The sequence below is a fragment of the Ochotona curzoniae genome, unplaced genomic scaffold (assembly GCF_017591425.1).
Source record: "Ochotona curzoniae isolate NIBS_2020 unplaced genomic scaffold, NIBS_Ocur_1.0 contig_2688, whole genome shotgun sequence".
Lineage (NCBI taxonomy): Eukaryota > Metazoa > Chordata > Mammalia > Lagomorpha > Ochotonidae > Ochotona > Ochotona curzoniae.
Window position 1 is genome coordinate 6,684,593 of NW_024465553.1, and position 18,883 is coordinate 6,703,475.

Here is an 18,883-nt window from a genome sequence, read left to right on the forward strand (position 1 = left end):
TATTCTGTAAGCATGTGGGGCCATGGCCTCTGCCAGACAGCCACCTGGCAGTGGCTGCTCCCATAAAGGCACCTCAGCAGTCTGGAAACACCTACTGACTCAGCGTCACTCAGTGGGTATCTAGCCACAGGGCTGCTCATGTTCAGACCCTTGGGGCTCCAGGCCCATCCCTCTGTGTCCCTGAGCCTGCTCTTGGCTGGTTCTGAGGGTTGTTTAGCCCCTAAGCCTTGTTGGAGTAGCCCACCCAAGGCATCTGTCACCTGTGACTGAGGCAGAGGAAGCCCATGTCCCAATTCTCTGGGGAAATGTTATACCCGACAGGACTTCCCCAGGAACAAAGACGCTGCTGAGACACGCTGCAGGGTCCTGGCATTGCCTTTCTCCAAGCTGCAGGGGAGGACCCTGAGACCTCGGCTCTCCAAAAGACAAGGTCATAGCTTGGGTCCCAGCTGGGCAATGAGAGCCCAGAGAGAGGCCCTGCTTGCCAAGGAGTTCTTGGGGAGCAATGGGCGAGGCAAGCGTCTCTGGAAAACCTGAGCACCCCCAAGGAGCCTCTCCGTCCTCTCAATAGACTGAGCAAACTTCTCAGTCACCAGGCCGCTCCACAAATGGGCTCACTGGCGAGGGATTTGACAACTGATCCCAGCTTCCCAGGAGGACCGAAGCACTCACACCCACAATAGCAGAGGCAGGACAAGCCCTACCCTCTGGGCAGCTGTGGAATTCGCCCTTACACCTGCTACACCACCCCACGTGAGTGTGCCTTGCAAGGAACAGAGAGACCAAGAGGATGGCCATGCAAGAGGTTAGGGACACCAAAACACACACCAAACACACCCCCTCCCCAGGCAGCGAGCAAGGCTCAGCAGACAGGAGGCTTGTGGGTTAGCAAACAAAGCCAGGAGGACCATGCATTCATCCGCAGGGACACTGACCTCCAGCAAAGGTGTGTGGCCTTGGGCTGGGCTCGTAGTGCCTTTCTGGCTTTTGAAATGCATGTGTTACTGCCAGGATGAGAGCAGACTACTTACAATTTAGAAGAGGAGGATTGTTAAGGAGACAGAGGCCAACAGAGCCTGCCAGAGGTGCTTAGTGTGCGGTGGGATCTGGGTCAGCAGTCTGGGTGGTGGTGAAGATGCCAGGGGTTACTGAAGGAGGGTGTTAGTAGCAGACTCCTGCCACAGGGAGCCTGGGTGCTCGGGGTCTCCCTTTCAGACACAGGGGACACCAGCAAAACTGCAGGCTCCAGACTGCCTTGTGGCAACAGCCCAGGCACAACCCACTGTGACGGCAAATGACTGGGCTCAAGGAGGAAGGGCACGGAGCCTTGTGAGGCTCCCTGGGGCAACCCTGTCCTGGTGTCACCCCCCAAGGGATGGCACGAGGTGGAATGCACAAGCCAATGATGGCAGCCTGTAGGGTAACTAGATTACAGGTCGTTTTGGTAGCAGTTGAGCCCAAGGTTGGGGTCACCTCTTTTCTCTCTACTCCAAGCCTAAGACGTGCCCCATGGCCAGGGTCACACGTGAGCCCCTGAGCTGGATCAGCTTGGCACAGCACGGCAGTTGTGTACAAGGTCACCTGGTAGCTCACCAGGATTGAATTGGGGAGCTGAGCTGCATGGCCTTTTAGAATACAGCCATATAGGACCTTCACATGAAACATCCCAAGCTGACAGCAGCAAAATCAGGGCCCAGGGCCAGTGTGTACTCAGGACACAACCAGCCAGCTGCCCTCACATTGCTGCAGGTGACACTGCACCTGTGTGGAGGCTGACATGGGTGGGTGCTCTGCCATCATCTGTAGCCACAAGAGCCCAGGGAAACTGTCAGAAAATGCAAAATCCCAAAGTCCAGGTCTCCTCCAGCCCACCACGGTGTCCCAAGTGACACTGCTTCCTGCTCTGTCACATCTGTTTAGGGGACAGTGTCCTGCAGTAATTCACACACACATAGGGGCTTTCCTATGGGCAGTAAAGCCCAGGGCCCAAGGCCCACATCTCCTGGCTGCAACTCTGAATTGTGGACTCTGGAGCCCTGGACGCAGTACTCAGGCCAGCTAGGAACACCAGGCCTGCAAGAAGGCATGGCTTACCAGGTGAAGAGACAGCCGGAACGTTAGCACCTGCTGCAACCAAAGCCCTTGCTGGATCCAAGAGTCCTGTCCAGCACTGACATTGCCTTGGGGTGGGCAGCGGGGAGATCCTCTCTCCTCTAGTCACTGGCCCTTCATCTGAGGGTGTCAACACTGGACTACTAAGAACCAAGGACATGTTTCCAGGGAAGCTACCAGCGAGGTCACTTTAAGGACTCTTCTCAGATGAATGGGGTGGATCCAGAGCTCGGGGCCCACAGCTTCCAAACCAGGGGGCCTGCAGAGCAGTGAGGTGACAAGGAGATGTCTTCCCCACAGGAAATGGGCTCCCAAGCAGAGCTCTCCAAGACCAGCCACCTGCTCCATGGCTTCCTTTCCTGGGCTGGCCAGTCCTCCAGCCATGGACTCTGTCCAGGACAGGGCTCTTCAGCACTAAGCGTGGTATTTGAGGAACCACTGGGAGGCCAAGACGGCTCAGCCACCCCAAGCCCTGAGCCCCCACCACAGAGCTCCTTCCCCAGAGGGCTCGGGGAGACCACTGGGTTTCTTTTCTGGGTAGTTCTTGCCATCTATGCTGCCATCATCTAAGCAAATGCCAACTCGAATAATCACTCCCTCCTCATTCAGGATGCCCATACCCGAGGGTACCAAGTACAAGTATGGTGTGTATGTGGGTGTGTGTGCATGTGTGTGCAGCCAAGAGGAGGAGGATGGTCCCATGACAAATTAGGGCCACTCCTGTCTGCTCAGCCTTACCTTGCCCCAGCAATGGCACGGAGGGGTCATCATAGCTACCGTCATAGAAACCATTACCATCTTCCAGCTCACTGTTGACTGGGTTGCCGTTGGCGATGCTCTTCTGTTTGATGGTGAAAAAGGCTTGGATCCTCATGTTGTACCTGAAAGGCAGGGGAGGCAGGAGGTCAGGGCAGCAGAGGGAAGTCCCCCCTGAGCGGGTGCAAATGTGATTAGCATAGCCCAGGGAGTGGTCATAGGAGGTAGCCAGAGAGGTGCTGATCAGGAGCTTCAGCTGAAGAAGGAGAAGCCCCCACTGGCAGCCATGGCAATGCGTTCCTGCTGAGCTGTGTGTGGGCTTTCCCGGGAGAAAAGAGACTTTGCCCTAGAAAGTGTTGGGGTCCACTCACCTTATACGGGATGACTCTGTCCCAACAAGTTTCCGCAGCCTGCAGGACAGGCTCTGAGCAGGCAGCAGCGCCAAGCCTGTGCTGTTTCCCTGCTACCCTGCAGATCCTGCCCCCCTCCATTGGGGGATGCTGCTCAGTGGATACCCTCTGCCTCATGGCTGGTACCGTATGGCACCCCTCCCAGGAAAGATCCTCTCGTCCCAGGTGAGAGAGCCCCAGGCCTCTTGGCACTGACGGGCATAAAGTAGATCCTTTCCGGACGACTCCCTTGCTGCTCACCAACCCACAGCCCACTTCAATGAAACACTAGGACCTTCTACCCTCGGTGCGAGGACTTACACTCTGCCAACCCCTGGCTGCTGTCTGCTGAGTGCGGAGGCAGGAGGGGAAGAGGACTGGACAGGCTCAGCTCAGGGGGTTTCATTTCTGGTTTGTGTGTGTGTGTGTGTGTGTGTGTGTGTGAGAGGAGAGAGAGAGAGAGAGAGAGAGAGAGAGAGAGAGAGAGAGAGAGAGAGAGAGATGCTCTGGTGGGGAAAAAAAAATAGATGTGACATAAAATGTGCCACTTGAATGATCTCCTGTTTCTAAGTGCTCACTCCTGGGCACCATGGCCCTGAGCACCGGAGCCCTTTCACCATCCCCTCCAGCAGCTCCTCACTCCTTTACCCCTAGCAGCAGCCACTGCCTTCCCCTATCCTTGGCACTCACTGTGAAGCCATGCTGTGTCTGAGTGAGACCTTTCTGGATGCCTCCTGCGAGCAGAAACACACATCTGTCTGTGTCGGGTTTCTTGCACCTGGCGTGGGGCTTGGAGATCCATCCACATCAAAGCCTGGGACACAACTGACCTCCTTTTCATGGCTGAGTAATATTCCGTGTCGGGTCATTTTGAGTAAGCTGCAACCTGGCACTCTCTGGATAGGCTCACGATTGTACCACTCCAGACCCAGCTGCTGTATCCCCAGGCACATGAGTGGCATTTTCTGTTGCTGGGTGTGGAAGTGGGATTTTACCCAGAGCAGAAGTGATGCTACCTGGCTTTTGGACAACAGCAGGCTTAAACAATTGGGAGTTTATTAACATGGCAAAGAGTGGCTACCTTGGGGCAGGTGGAAGCTGCCCAGGGATCCTTATTCTTCCCGGTGTGGGCAGCAACCTGATCCTGCTCACTCTGGAGGCCTGGTGTAATTGGCCTGTTCTGAATGCAGACAGCATACCCTATACAGTGTCCAAACCCACTCACAACTCTAGCACTCTCAACTTGGTGTCCACTGAACACTGGAGGTTGGCAGAGCTGGCCTGAAGGATACGTTTGAGAAGGCTGTGGATTGAGGTATCAGCCCAATAGGGAGAAGGGGCAGGTGCTTGGCCTCATGGTGGGAACACCTGTTAAGACTCCCATCCCACCTCAGGGTGCCTGTATCTCCAGCTCCTGACCTCGTGTGGACGCACACCCTGGGAAGCAGCTAGTGATGGTTCAAGTCCTTGGGTCCTCAGCACCACAAAGAAACTCAGGTTGTGTTCTGAGTTCCTGACTTTGGTCTGACCCAGGAGTGGCTGTTGCTGGCATTTGGGGAGTGAACAGTTCGGGTTGTGGGGGGCATTCTCTGCCTCTCAAGTGAGTATTTCGTCACTGTTACAAAAGAACCCAAAGAGGAGGAGAAGAGGCACTTACTTCATGATCAGAATATAAAACACATACAGCACGATGAGCACCAGGCCTTCCCACCTCAAAGAGAGAGAGGAGCGTGTGGTTAGAGATGGGGCTGACACAGGGAGGTAGAAGCTGTGAAGTGCAGCCAGTGGAGGGGCAGGCCTGGCACCTAGGCCCTGTGGGTCTGATGACCCAGCCTGTGGATGTCCCATGGTGAGGGGTCTCCAGGACTCAGACAGAGGCCTCCACCTCTCCAGGAAAATCAGGGACCACTGGGCAGCCCCATACAGGATTCAGGTGGGTGGTTACCCTGAAAAAACCTAGATCTTGCTTAAGAGAAGAGGCATGGTGAGCCCGGGAGAAAGGGCCCATTCTCTGGGACAGGAGCTGAGAAGTGACTTCACACAGGGCTGGACAGGGCCCAGGGTCATCTGGGCTGACTGCTGGGTGTGACTGTGGAGCAGCGCTGTTTCAGCATGCATGGTCACCACTCTCTTGCAGTGCGGCCGAACCTCACTGGACAGCAGGGGTTTTTGAGCTCTGGTCACAGGTCACTGAGGAATCCCGCGAGCTCTGGGTGACAAACATATAAGAGGGTTCCTGTGAGCTGGACACAGCTGCAGCCCTTCAGGGGAGATGCTTCCTGTGTGGACAGGGACCCAGGGGCCAGCAGCGCTGCACAGGGGCTTGCAGGATGATTTTTTCATTTTGAAAACATAAAGGCAGGACTGCGTAGAATGATTTCCTTTATACTCTCACCGTGTAACACAGATCTAAAAGACTCAGCAGACCCAGCCCACACAGGTATTGAAGAGGAACCAAGGGCAGAAGAGCAAAACACAGAAATGAGAAACTTACCACACGATTTCTTCATCATATATGAACTGGAAGGCAAAAGAAACAAAAGGGAGGGGCAGGAGATGTTGATCCCAAAAGAGCATGGGCCCCCCCGAGACTCCCGCCCCCCCAAGCCAACACCCACTGGTCCTGCAGCCTGTGCTGTGGCAGGCCAGGTTCTCCTCCACTGCTGAGTGAGGGACACCATGAAGGACACCTTTCCTGGAGCCTGGGCCAGCGGGATGCTGCGATGCGGGCTGGCCCAGGAGACGTGGTCTGGCTCTGTTAATCCTGGGAAGCTGCTGGGGGACGCCCATGCAGGGGCCTCCCCTTGTCAACAGGATGGAGGCATCTTGATTTCTTGGTATGTGCTCCAGCTGCTGCTTAAGACATGTGTGTTCCATTAGTAGCTCACTACTAATGCATCTGAGAAGGCAGTGGCAGATTGCCCAAATCTTTGGGTTCCTGCACCCACATGGGAGACCCAGAAGAAGCTCCTGGCTTCAGACCAAGCCAGCACTGACCATTGTGGCCATTTGGGTTGTGAACCAGCAATAGAAGATCTCTCTCTTTCTCTCTCCTCTCTCTCCTCTCTCTCCTTGTAATTCTTGATTTGAAAATAGATAAAATAATAAATCTTTTTAAAGAGGTCATTTCTTTGAAAATTCCAAGGACCAGCTTTGTACAATTTAAAGAGAGGTTGGCAAGTGATGATAGGACCACTGACGCTGTTCAATGTCAAGGTTTACTTATTTTTTTTAAGAGATAAATTTTTATTTGAAAGGCAGAGCTATAGAGCTCTTTCATCCACTGGTTCACTCCCCAAATGGCCACAATGACAGCCAGGACCCAGGAACTTTCTCTGGGTTTCCCATATGACCTTCCCAGGGCATAAGGAGAGAGCTGCATCAAAAGGGAAACACCCAGAACACAAATGCTGGCGCCACAGGCAGAGGTCCAGCATCACTACGCCACAGTGCCAGCCCCAATTGTTAAGGTCAGTTTTCAGCTGCAATCTAGCTGGATTCAGGGGCATTTCATAAAGGTTCATGGAAAATGTGTGCTGTGGAAAACTGCATGGGTTTCAACTTTTGGCATAAATTAAACCTCTCTTAATTGTTTTCCACATACGTGTTTTCAGGTGTTTTCAGGTGTACCTGTGAGGCTGTTCCTCAGAAAGGAGTGTATCTGAGTTGGGGCACTGATCATGGAAGATCTCCCCTCCCCACTATGGGCAGGGCCCAGGCAGGGTAGGCATCTTGAATGTTCTGATGAATATTCATGCAACTGAAACCCAGGGGCCTAAGCCTGCAACTTAACTAGGCTCTACAAAGTATTTTTACCTTAACAAACACTTCATTTACTAGTGGAGCAACTGACACAGAGACTGAAAGCCGATCAAAACTTGGCTGTTTTTAAAATTTCACCAGAGTCCCTCATTGTTTTGGAAAATCCCAATTAATGCTGGCCGCCCACAGGACCTCTGGCCACATACAATGGTGTCACTCTACATTTGTGATGGACAGTTGTGGCCACGGCAGGGGAGGACTTGCGAAGGGGCTGGTACCCCCTGACATTGATGCTATGGGTTCTGCACTAACAGCACCATGAGCAGGGAGGCGGTGGGAATGTGTGACTTTGCTGGGTCCTGGGACAGAAAGCCCACTCACCGCGATGAGCACGACGACAGACAGGGTGTAGTACACGGAGTCCCGGCACACAGCCCACCACGTCAGACGCACCACCTGCGGGCACAGCACTGTCAGCTGGTATTGATTGAGCGATGGGAAAGGACCCAGCCCTGTCCCCTTCAGCTGCAGGAGGTCACTCCTGCCACCCCTGTCCTGTTATGTCTGGGACCACAATGAAATCCAGTTAAGTTCTCAAGCGATGGCAAATCTAACCCTTACACAGGGCCTGCTTCACAGTAGGTGCCACCTGCCAGGGTGGGCACCAACTAGAGGCTCTCTATCGAGGTCCACCCACTGCCATGGCCATTTTTTCTGGGCTATTGGCAACCCAGTCCTTCCTCCCAGGCCCTCACCCATGAGCCTGCTCTTCTGAGATCAATCTCACATCCCCCTGTGGCTTTAGGGCTCTCTCAGCAGAGCCCAGCAGCAAACCTGCCCCATGCCCGCTGGGCAGACCAAGGCCAGGCCCCAAGTCTCCAGGTTGCTTCTTGCACAGCTGCTGTTGTCCAATCAGGGTGGGCCTGTGCACTGGCCCACACTGCCAATCCCAACCCAAGACCCCCAGACTGCTGGAGGGGGAAGGAACATCCCTCACTGCTTTCACACAAGAGGAAGTGGGTTCAGAAGGGAAAGCTAACGCTCAGAGGGGAATGTCCCATCTGGCAGATGCTGGGCCCTGGGCCTCCACACGCAGCACTCCCACTCTCTTCATGCAAGCACTACCCTCACCTCGTGCAGGGTGCTGCTCCCTCTACCCCTAGCCAGGTTGGGAGGAGCCACTCACCTGCCCTGCGAATAATCCACACACGCCGATGATACATAGGATGTTGAACACGGCAGAGCCCACGATGGTGCCCACCCCGACGTCTCCATGGGTGATGAACACGCCTGAGAGGGGACAGGCATGAAGCCCAATTTTGGGTTGTACCCTTTGGGCCTGCCCATCCTTCTGGGACCCCAACCTGAGGGCAGTGGGTGGTTCTGACACTCTCGGGGTCCCCCCCAAGAGTAAGCATTCAGCCTAGCAGTGAAGATGTCAACTGAGGTCCTCATGTCCCACCTAGGGGTGCCTGGGCTCAGGACTCGCCTCCAGGCCCTGACTCCAGCCACCTGCTGGTACGCATGCTGGGAGGCAGCAGTGACAGCCTCTCCCACAGAAGAGACCCAGACTCTGGGAGCTCCCGGTTCCCAGCCTCGGCCTGGCCTAGCCCCCACTATTCTGGACATTTGGCAAAATATCCAGAGATGAGAACATTCTCTCGCTCTGTTCCTCAAATGTTGCTGCTGATGCTGATGAAGACACGACAGTAGAAGCAGCAAAACCAGAGAAATGGAGGGGTCTCGGTCAGCTCAGAGTCTCCCACTTTTCCCTTATCTTTAAAGATTCATTTACTTATTTACTTGCAAGTCAGAATTATAGAGAGACAGGGAAAAGCAAAGAGGGATCTTCTATCCATTGGCAACAACAGCCAGCACTGAGCAAGCCCAAAGTCGGGATCTGCATCTGGGTAGCAGAGGCCCAAGCACTTGGGCCATCTTCGACTGCTTTCCCAGGCACAGGGAGCTGAACCGGAAGTGAGGCAGCTCGATTTTGAGATGGCACCCATACAGGATGCAAGCAGGGCTTCACCCACATGCACAGCATAGGTCCCCAGCTCATCCCATCAAGTGACAACTCGAATAACAGGCCTGACCTGAGGAACTCCAGGTGGTTCAAGCATGATTAGGAGAAAAATGAATTCCACCTGGAGCAGCACCAAAGGCTGGCAAAGGGATTAGTAAATTTTCATCCCTAAGACAGTTCTGCATGAGCCTGGTTTGTTAGCTCAGTTCCCCTGAGCCCCTCCCAGTTTGTGTTTTTTTGCCTTTATAAACCCTTCTGTTTGGTAGTTTAAGATCAAGAGATCTTAGGGGTGTGAGCACACACTCTATCACCTGAAAAACGATCCCCAAATCTTATCAATGTGTGGGGCTTCCTGTATTGGCTCATCTGGGCACAGCAAATCGAGGACCATAAAGGCAGCACACCCAAAGTCTCCATCTGCATGGGTTTTGTGTAGTCCAGAACACTGCAGCCAAAACAGCACTTTAATCTTAAGACTTTGCCCTCCTCCAAAACCCTCATGCCCATTTGCACCCTACTGCACCTGCTCCCCAGAAACACCAGCCTCCCATCTCTGTGATTCTCCCATTGCAGGGAAGTTGGGGATTGGAGCTGGCAGGAGCCTTCCTGCTATACCCCCTCATCCCCTCAACTCCCAGCCCCCGGTGCCCTGGCCACCACACCAGGCTTTCCCTCTGTCCTGGGCTGCTGGGGCGTCCTTACCGATCACAGAGGCAAAGAGCTCTGGTGTGGAGCTGCCTGCAGCCATGAAGGTGGCCCCGGCCACATCTTCGCTCAGGTGGAGTTTCTGCAACAGAAGCAGCCGCAGGCCCTCAGCGGGCAGAGGAGCCACCTCCTCTGCAAAGCTTTTCTAGTGTGTGGAGAGCTCCCTGACCCGTAGAGAAAAACTCTCACACCATGTCTTTTCTGTGGTGCTTCTTTATTATCCTCCATCTCTTCCCCCTTCTCGGGGGGCAGCAGGCCCACGGAGTCTCCTCCAGCGGACGCCTCGGCCTCCCGCTCCGGGGAACACATCGGAAGCCCAGCCCCACCTGGTTCCGAACACAAGCCTCACAATATATACACTTCACCATCCAATCAACATTAAGGTCAATACAGCACCGGTGAGCACGCACCAGGGGCCAATCAGGATGAAGTTCCGGATTTTGCTAGGCCTCTTCCTCATGACCCTGGCATACAGCCAAGGCGTCATCTTAGGGCTGAGCAGCCGAAGCTCTATTAGCTTCCTAATAGAGATGCTTCCTCTCTCTTGTCAACAGAAATGGATTTTCTTCCTTGACTGGAAGTCAAGAGTGAGGCAGAGTAAAGAGAAAAAGTGGGGTCTCCAGTACACACACACCGGACGCCTGCCATGGAGCCAGAGGCTCTGGGTTATCACTCCACAGGGGGAAAGCTTCCTTCCACTAAGCCCTGGGAGGCGATTCACCTGCCAGCACTCACCTGGAAGTTGCTGTGTGAGTAGCTGCCATGGCACAGATGCCAAGAGCCTGGGGCGAGTCTCCACCTCAGCCAGTCCTGCAGATGCCCCACATCCTCTGTGGCCCCCAGCCCCAGGGTTTACCACAGGGTCCCCACATACCTCACAGATCTTCTCCAGAGAGGGCACGAAGAAGTCGTCGCACACAATGGCCAAGGCATAGAACATGTACAGAGCCTGTGAAGGGAGTGGGGACACCTCGTTCAGGAAGCATTCCCATTGTAGCTGCGATGACGCACCATGCCCCAAACAGCCTGTTGGGGGGGTGGAGGAGGCAGGCACAGACCCCACAGAGAAAACTCCAGACCACGGAGGTCAGCGTTTTCCATGTCTTCACTGAGGGGCATGTGTCCAGCACTGTTGTTAAGCTGCCACCTGGGATGCCCACAGCCCAGATTTGAATCCTGGCTCTATTTCCAAATCCAGCTTCCTGCTGATGTGTACCTGGGAGGCATCAGGTGACAGCCCCAATAGCTGGGCCCGGGTTATCCATGTGGGAGAGAGAGCGAGCCAGACTGGCACGTTCCTGGTTTTGGCCTGGTTCAGCCCTCACTATTGTGGGCATCTGAGGAGGGAATCAATGGATGGAAAAACCTTTCTGCCTTTCAGATAAAGAAAAGATCAAGAACTATAAACTCTGCCACTGACAGCTAGAAAACTGGGGCCCAGAGAGGAGAAATAACCCCGAGGAGCAGAAGGGCCTAACACTCAGCCTGCCCGCCTCGTGTCTTTGTTTCTCTCAGAAACCCACAGCATCTCCCAAAGGCTCAAGGAAAATACATCCTGCGAAAAACCCACATGCATTCCCAAACTTTATGCAGCAAAAGAAGCTTATTTTGCAAACTCCATCTTTCTATTAACTTAAAAGAAACCCTGATAGGGGTTTGATCTCTGGTCCTGGTTCCTGGCACCCAGGACCCCTCAGGCTGTGCAGACAGAGTATTGGGGTTGGGGTTCCCTCCAGGGCCCCAGGATGAGGCCAGGTCACCAGAAAGGCCACACTGTGATCAGGACGAGGATGTGGGACTCCTGGTGTGGGCCGGGCAGGGCGGAAGCTGAGCTGCTCACCAGTGGCCACCACTGTCATCCACCACTCTCATCCATCACTCCCCCAAAGACCCCAAGAGGGTGAGCCTGGAAGCCCTTTGCTCCTTTTACACACTCAAAAGAACTTCAAAGTGTTGATGAGAAAAATAGAATTAAAGGACCAGATTATATGGTGCTGAAAAAAATGTGTAAGATCCCCATTTTTTTGGTAATACAGGTTTCATTGAACATATATTTAATAATTTTATTTGAAAGGCAGAGACAGAGAGCTCCTATCACTGGATCACTCCCCAAATGCCTACAATGACAGGGCTGGGTCAGGTGGAGGCCAAGAGACTCCCTTTCCGGATCGTGCAGGTCGGTGCAAGGATCAAGTACACAGGCCATCATCTGCTTCCCAGGTACGCATGCGTGGATGATTGAGGACACCTGGTCCTGTGTCCTGGGCCTCTACACAACCTGTCATTCATCTGTGTCCTCTGTCACAGCTTTGCAGTGAATGGGCAAATATTGCAGGACTGTTCCTACATGCTGCAACAGCGAATGAATCAAACATGAGAAAGGAGACTTGGCCTGCTTACAGCTGCCCAATCAGAGACAGGTGCAACCAGGTGGGACTGGCAAGTGGCACACGAAGTATGGAAGTCTTGGGGGTACTGCGCCCTTAACCTGGGGCTCTTATGCTACTCCCAGGCGGGTGGTGTCCCAACGGGATTGCACAAGGTGTCCAATGCAGACTCACTCGCTGGGAGCGAAGGGGTCAGAGTTGGGGGTGGGGGCAGAAACCCACACACGCTTCACCCCAGAGGTGCAATCAAGTGTGCCACATTTGAGAGGAGTACATGCTTGCCTTCTGCATCCCTCTAACACCTTCTTCAAGAGACAGCTGCTCTGGGGAGACCCAGATGGCACTCCTGGCTCCTGTTTCCAGGCTTTAGCTGGTCCGTCCCTGGCGGCTGTGGGCATCTGGGGAGTGAGCCAGCAATGTGAGCTCACTCTGTCTTTCCTCATCTCTGTCTTTTACTTCAACTCTGCCTTACAAATAAAATAAAATGAAATAAAAATAAAGTGAAGTGAGTTGAAGTAAAATAGAATAAAGTAAAATTAAATTAAATTTAAAAAGCAGTGGCTCTTTCCCAGGGCCAGACTCCATCCCTCGAGGTGAGTCCTAACTGGAAGCTGCAAAGGACAGCACAGAGAGTTCCTATGATATGCATTTGAGTTTATCACCATCCTGACACATGCCTTGGGTTTTGAAAGCACCTTTTCCTTGTTACTGATGGCCTGTGTCTGCCAGAGAATCTGGGAACCCTGGGCTGCTCCGCATGCTCAATGTGGTCATAGGTGCCTAGCATGGGCCCCAGGAAGTGCAAGAGGCAGAGTGCAGGTTCCAAGTAGAAGCTGGAGCTTATGTGCCACGTGTCTGGAGAAGCCACATCCCTGGGGCTTCAGCTACTTCTCCCGCTTGGTGTTGGAGGAAGACGGACCAGAGGGCGCAGGCCTGCGGCACAGCTATTAGCGGCTGCTTGGGATCTGCACATCCCACACTGCAGTGCTTGGGTTTGAATCCCAGTCGTGCTTCCTGATAACTCTCCCTTTCAGAGGCAAGGGAACCGAGCCCCCGAGCCCCCGTCACCCATGTGGGACATCTGGCAGAGCTCTTGGCTCCTAGCTCAGCCCTGGCTGGGAGGACATCTGCAGAAGGAACCACTGGGGTTACAATGTTTCTCTCTGCCTTACAGAAAATGACAAGCATAGGTCATGGTAGAAAAAATAGCCATGAGTGGGCACAGCCATGCTCCGAGAAAAGGGGGCACAGCCATGCTTCGAGAAAAGGGGGTACAGCCATGCTCCGAGAAAACTTGAAGACAGGGCATGGATGGATTTGTCTCCAGGTGCAGCTAGGGAGCCCTTGCTTAGGAGTCTGCAAAAGGAGTATGCTCAGATTCAATACAACTCAGGTTCTAAAAAAAATGTTTTATTTTGATTCATTTGGAAGAACAACAGAGAGAAAATGAATGAATATATTCTATCTGCTAGTTTACTCACCAAAAGCCCACAACTGGGGTGGGGCCACCAGGCTGAAGCCAGGAGCCAAGAGTTCCACCCAAGCCTTGTACATGGACGGCAAGGAGCCAAGCACTCAGGCCTCTGGGGGTGCGCATTAGCAGGAAGCTGGATTTGAAGCTGGTTGCCAGGATGATTCCCAGCACTCCAACACGGGACGCAGGTGTCCCAAGCACCAGTTTAGCTCCCTAGGCCAGGAGAACAGACTTCGTCTCAGCTACTCCAAGGCTTCCCAGAGGTAAGGTTAGAGCACCCTGGGGCCAATTAGTCAAATCCCCACCGCCTCCCTGAATAAACCAGGCAGCCAGATACATTAGTCGATAATAGCTCCATTCTGGAACTCCTTCCAAGTGTGCCCATAACTGTCATTCTCACCCTGCTTTCCATTAGCGGTTTATCCTGTTAATGAAAACCTCCCTCATTGAGACTCCTCTGGTTGCTGTTACCTAAGTGAGAAGCCCAGATTCCACTTTCTGAATTTGCTCTTGCAGACAAAGGCATGGCTGGGTTTAGACTGAAAAGCAGATGGAGCGGGGGGGAGTGGTGAGTCCAGATCCCAGGTGGTCAATCCAAGAAAAAAAAAAAAACCTGACCACGTTGGTTTCGCCAAACTATATGATAGAATCAGCAAACTTTCTGCAAGGGGCCATGTAGGAAACCTTTCGGAACTTGTGGGCCATGTACTCTGTTACAGCTTAGCTCTGCTAGCAAGGTGCACCTGCAGGCATGAAGGGGGATGGCTGTGTGCAATAATGACATTTCATCAACAAAAACAGGCAGGAAGCCAGAGGAAGCAGTCACCCTAGTGTATCTACCCTGTCCCAAAAAGTGGTTCGTTAACTGAACTTGGAAGCCCTCACTCTAGTGGGACTCTCGTATTTATTATCCAGGCCCATCTGCACAGAGACGGAAGTGCGACCCCCAAGTTTGACATGAGGGTTATGTCAAGGTGCCACAAATTCTGAGCAGCCAAGGGGATGCTGAAAGCAAGCATTTTCACTGGATGAATCATGTGCAATGTTAGATGCCCTTGACCCACGTTCCCTCAAGTTCAGGCATCTGGAATGGCTGCCCATCATCTCTGTACATTGTCCTGAGGGCCAGCTTGGTGACACTGGATAAGCCACCCCACACAGTTAAGGCACTGCTTCTTTGTGGACCTAGGGGGTATCATATGTTCTTCTCAAAGGGTTGTCATTGGACACACTACCAGGAGGTTGGACATGCCCAGTAGACAGCAGGCCTAGGGACGCTGCACTGGCCAGGGCCACTTACACCGAGGATATGCAGCAAGACAGCTCCATGCTGCCGCTCCTTGTTGGAGAACAGGTCCGAGGGGAACTCGTGGATGGCTGGAAGACAAGGGAGACAGCAGTGTCAGTCATCAGGGGACTATGACAAGCCTCACAGGAGGTCTAGAGGACCCCCAAAGAACTGCCAAGCCCACCTAGCAGCAGAGTGACCAGGATAGGCCTACGCAGATGGGTGCCCAGAGATTCTGAAACGGGACATGGGTACCCCTACTGGAGTCTCAAGTACCAAGCTAAACAGGGGTTTAGCCAATCCTGGGGATTCTTTGCAAGCTAAAGCCCTGTTGTCTCTTTGCTGCAAAGAACTTGGCTCCTGGCCTCCTAAGGCAGAGTACGTGGGTTACAAATGGTTTTGTCCTTGGGACAAGCAGACCTCTGCCCGCTCAGCCTCAGGACCTTACTCCGCACCCCCATGTGTATGCCGGAGAACTTCAGCAGAGCCCAGATGCCACCCCTAATGCCAGCTTTGCCAGCAATTACTATGAGAACCAGCAGCACTCCTAGTTGCTTGTGACCTGCTGTTCTCTGTGCCCGCTCAGTCTCTTGGGCACACCCTGAACCTATGAGGCAGGCACTGTGGCCAGGCGTGTATCTGGATGGGGCAGAGGGACTGACTCAAGGAACCCCGACAGAGAGGGCAGGCCTGGCCAATGCAGTTGCATTGTGGACTGGGGACCTGAGTGTGAGTGACCCTATGGGAGTCCTTTAACCTCTCTGGCCACCTGACCATCAGTGGCAATCTGCAGCAAAAATACAAGGGGGAAGAAATGGTTGTCCTTACTGTGTGTGGCATGCCTGGCATGACCACCCCAGGTCAGAAGCAAGCAGGCAGACACCCCTCCTTCCTAGAGATTTAGCAACTGACAGCTGGGAAGGTCCAGTCTTCAGTTTAACAGGAGCATCCTCTAGAAACTGGTGTGGGACAGGGTCCCAGATGAAGCAACAAACTCAGCAGGGACTCTGCCGATGCCACATCCCAGCAGCAACTCTGAAGGGAGACCTCACAAGACCCCAGGGCCTTGGATTCAGAGTTCAGCAAATGCCTCTGCTCCTCCTGACTTATCTGACCTTGGCAACTAGCTTAACACCTCCAGGGCTATGTGTATCCGGGTCACAACACACCTAGTGGTCACACCACGCTGAGCCAGATTGCTGGGTCATTCTGAGCACTGTTAATTCACAGGAGTGACTGTCCCCTTAGTCTGGAGACATGCAGGCTTGCTTTATGAGCCAGAAGTTCCATGAGGAAGACAAAGTAATACATCAATATCTGGGTACTGGAGCATTTTCCTCTCATGCACCTACTGGGATCAGGAACTCCTGGGTCATGTTCAAGGGCATGATGCCTGCATGTTTGCAAGGGCCCAAGCCTGCCTGAGTGCTCAATCTTTGCTGGGGTGGAGGGAGTGTGCAGCAGAGCTCGCTATGGGTTTTGAGGTCACACCTAAGCCTTTAAGCTGCAGAAATGCAGGGCTGTGGGAGCAGAGAGCGCTGGATCTGCAGGTGGAGCTGGGTGCAGGATGATTCCAGCACCCACTGGACCCCAGGAGGGGGGAATGCAGAGCACAGGGGACAAGGCAGCTGCTCCCCTCTCCTGGTAAGAGAGAGTCTTGTGTTGGGAGTGTGGTGCTAAGGAAGGGATTCTGTTTCACATTCAGACCTAGATCTAACCCTGTCTTTACATCCCAGGTATCTGCTCTCCTGTGTTGGGGACCCAGGACACTGGGGGAGCTCTTCCCAGCACCCTACACACCTCTGCACCAAGGTGCTTGTCCATGTTCCTATGAAGGCTGCATGGGGGTTACTGGGACTTAGAACTGCCAGCCTCACTGTTGGTTCATGTGGCATGCTGGGGAAAGAGCTTCAGCCTGGGCCAGCCTTGGCCATTGTGGCCATTGTGGCCTCCCGGCTGCAGGATGGTCCCCACTGGGCAGGCAGCTGTCAGCGGTGGAGATGCACTTGCTGGGAGATGTGTATCAACTTTAAACCTTCCTGGTAGCTGACTGTCTTTAGGGAACATTAACTGGGAGTCAAATTATTTTCAGAAGGCAAAGTAGACAAACAACAACAACAACAAAAGGGAGCCTCAAAGCACTCAGTTCCCTTTGCTTTCTCTTCCAGTTAAAAATAACCACATTCTCAGCTCTGACGTTGATGCTGAAACTATGTGAACCAGGCTGGAAGTCAACTAAATGGCTTCGATTTTCCATCACTTCAACTTACGTAAGGTATGTGTTTTAGCAACCAGAAGCCAAAAGCACAGAATTGTGAGCCCTTCCCCCACCCTCACCCCCCAAGGCGGGGGTTTAAAATAACTTGGTCAGGGAGCCAATGCCTTTCGTGGGCAACAATGGGGACGTTGACTTGATCCCATCACCCTGTGCCCCAGTTGGGAGTTAACAGAAGCGATGGGCTCCTGGCTTCACCAGGATGAAGTGCTTTCTCACCACAGCACATTCCACAAGCAATGGAGTTCATGAAATGCGTGTTATAAAAAAAAAACATGCACAGATTTCAAAATGTTTTGCAGCACAATAAACTTTTCTCATTCCAACTCTCTGTGGTCTCTAGAGGGGCTCTTGTATGCTTAACACAACGCAGTATTTATAGCAGCTGGAGGAATTCTCACTCTGCTACGGCCTCCTCTTGCAATGCTTTCTGAGAAGACCCTGTCACTCTTAGAATGAAGAATGTTTAAGTTTGATTATTATGATTTACCAAAAAAGTGACATGTTGTGGCATGAGATTAGAGCTCTACCGCAAGGTGGCATCGAATAGAATTTTCCCATGCCACCCTGGCTCCCTAATGAAGCACAAGCCTAGGTGCTACTGTGAAGATTTTTCACAGACACTAACACCTCCAACCACTGACTACGTCACGGAGAAGGCCCACCGCAGTGCAGGTATGGATTCTGTGCCACTCCTGTCACTCAGAGGCCTTGAAAACAAAAAACTAAGGCCTGTTGGGGGCGGGGGGAGCCTCAATGTTGCAGCATAAGCTCTCGCCCCACAGTTCCACCTGCGGGCCTGCCCTGTCTAGGACAGACTGGCCACAATCACACAGCCGTGCATAAATATGGGGACATATGCACGTGCGTGCCAGGCCTGTGCCACCTTCTATTGCTTCTGTTTTTCTGGGAAACACTGGGTGCAAGCAAATCCGAGGTGGCAGGTCCAAGGGGGCAGAGCCACACTTGATCCCAGGTGAGCCAGAACCAGGAGGCCAGCTAACAGTTTCTTCAAAAGGCATGTGGAGAAATGAATTTACGCTTGGTGCAAAATATATATATATATATTTTAAATGCAGAATTGTTTTTTCACAATACACATTTTCCATGAAGTTTTGGGAAACCCCTGGTGGAGAGTTCGGGGAGACACCTGACAGGCTGCTGGTGCCACCTGGAGCCACTTGCTGGGCCAGCATGCCCCATGTTAGCATTTCTAGCTCCTACTCTGCATCCCACCATGGCTGCCCAGGTCTCCCTGTCTGGCTACCAGTCTTTGCTACCAGCATAATTCTGTGTCTCCCTTGAGCAAATCTATTCTCATGACTGGGTCCCTCAAGGCAGAAGTCTAGACTCAGACCTTGGGCCAAACCAGAGTGGAATGCATGGTCTCTACTGGAGAGTTGGGAAGGATAGCGCCCCTAGGCCTTCCTGGAACGAACAGGACAGCTTCTCCTGGGGAGAGTTTCTTGCAAGAAGGGTCTAGGGCAGACCCCTGTGGGTGCCAGATGTACAAATACAGCTTCCTTATAATTACGTCCAAGTGTACTGAGACCACTCCACCACAAACAGGATGCAGCAGAAAAAAAAAAAAAGGACCTCAACAGGCTTAATGCACTTCTAGGTGCATCTCACAGTAGCAGGTGCTTAGCCAAACATCTGCAGGATGAGTGACAGTGGCAATTCAGACGAGTAACTTGCTTTTCCCAAAA

General features: G+C 53.0%; 1 protein-coding gene across 2 annotated transcripts in view; it reads right to left on the reverse strand.

Annotated features, from left to right (window-relative positions):
• Positions 1 to 18,883, reverse strand: part of SLC24A4 (solute carrier family 24 member 4) — an 80,142-nt gene that overhangs the window by 23,818 nt on the left and 37,441 nt on the right. The window contains exons 3-10 of one of the 2 annotated variants that reach the window (XM_040975580.1): positions 14,912 to 14,988; positions 10,625 to 10,699; positions 9,748 to 9,832; positions 8,206 to 8,309; positions 7,401 to 7,475; positions 5,752 to 5,777; positions 4,915 to 4,968; positions 2,908 to 2,993 (exon numbers count right to left, since the gene is read on the reverse strand). In XM_040975580.1, coding sequence (XP_040831514.1) covers positions 2,908 to 2,993; positions 4,915 to 4,968; positions 5,752 to 5,777; positions 7,401 to 7,475; positions 8,206 to 8,309; positions 9,748 to 9,832; positions 10,625 to 10,699; positions 14,912 to 14,988 — 582 coding nt within the window. Of the gene's footprint in view, positions 1 to 2,850; positions 2,994 to 4,914; positions 4,969 to 5,751; positions 5,778 to 7,400; positions 7,476 to 8,205; positions 8,310 to 9,747; positions 9,833 to 10,624; positions 10,700 to 14,911; positions 14,989 to 18,883 lie in introns of both variants that reach the window. The other variant, XM_040975578.1, reaches the window with a different exon arrangement.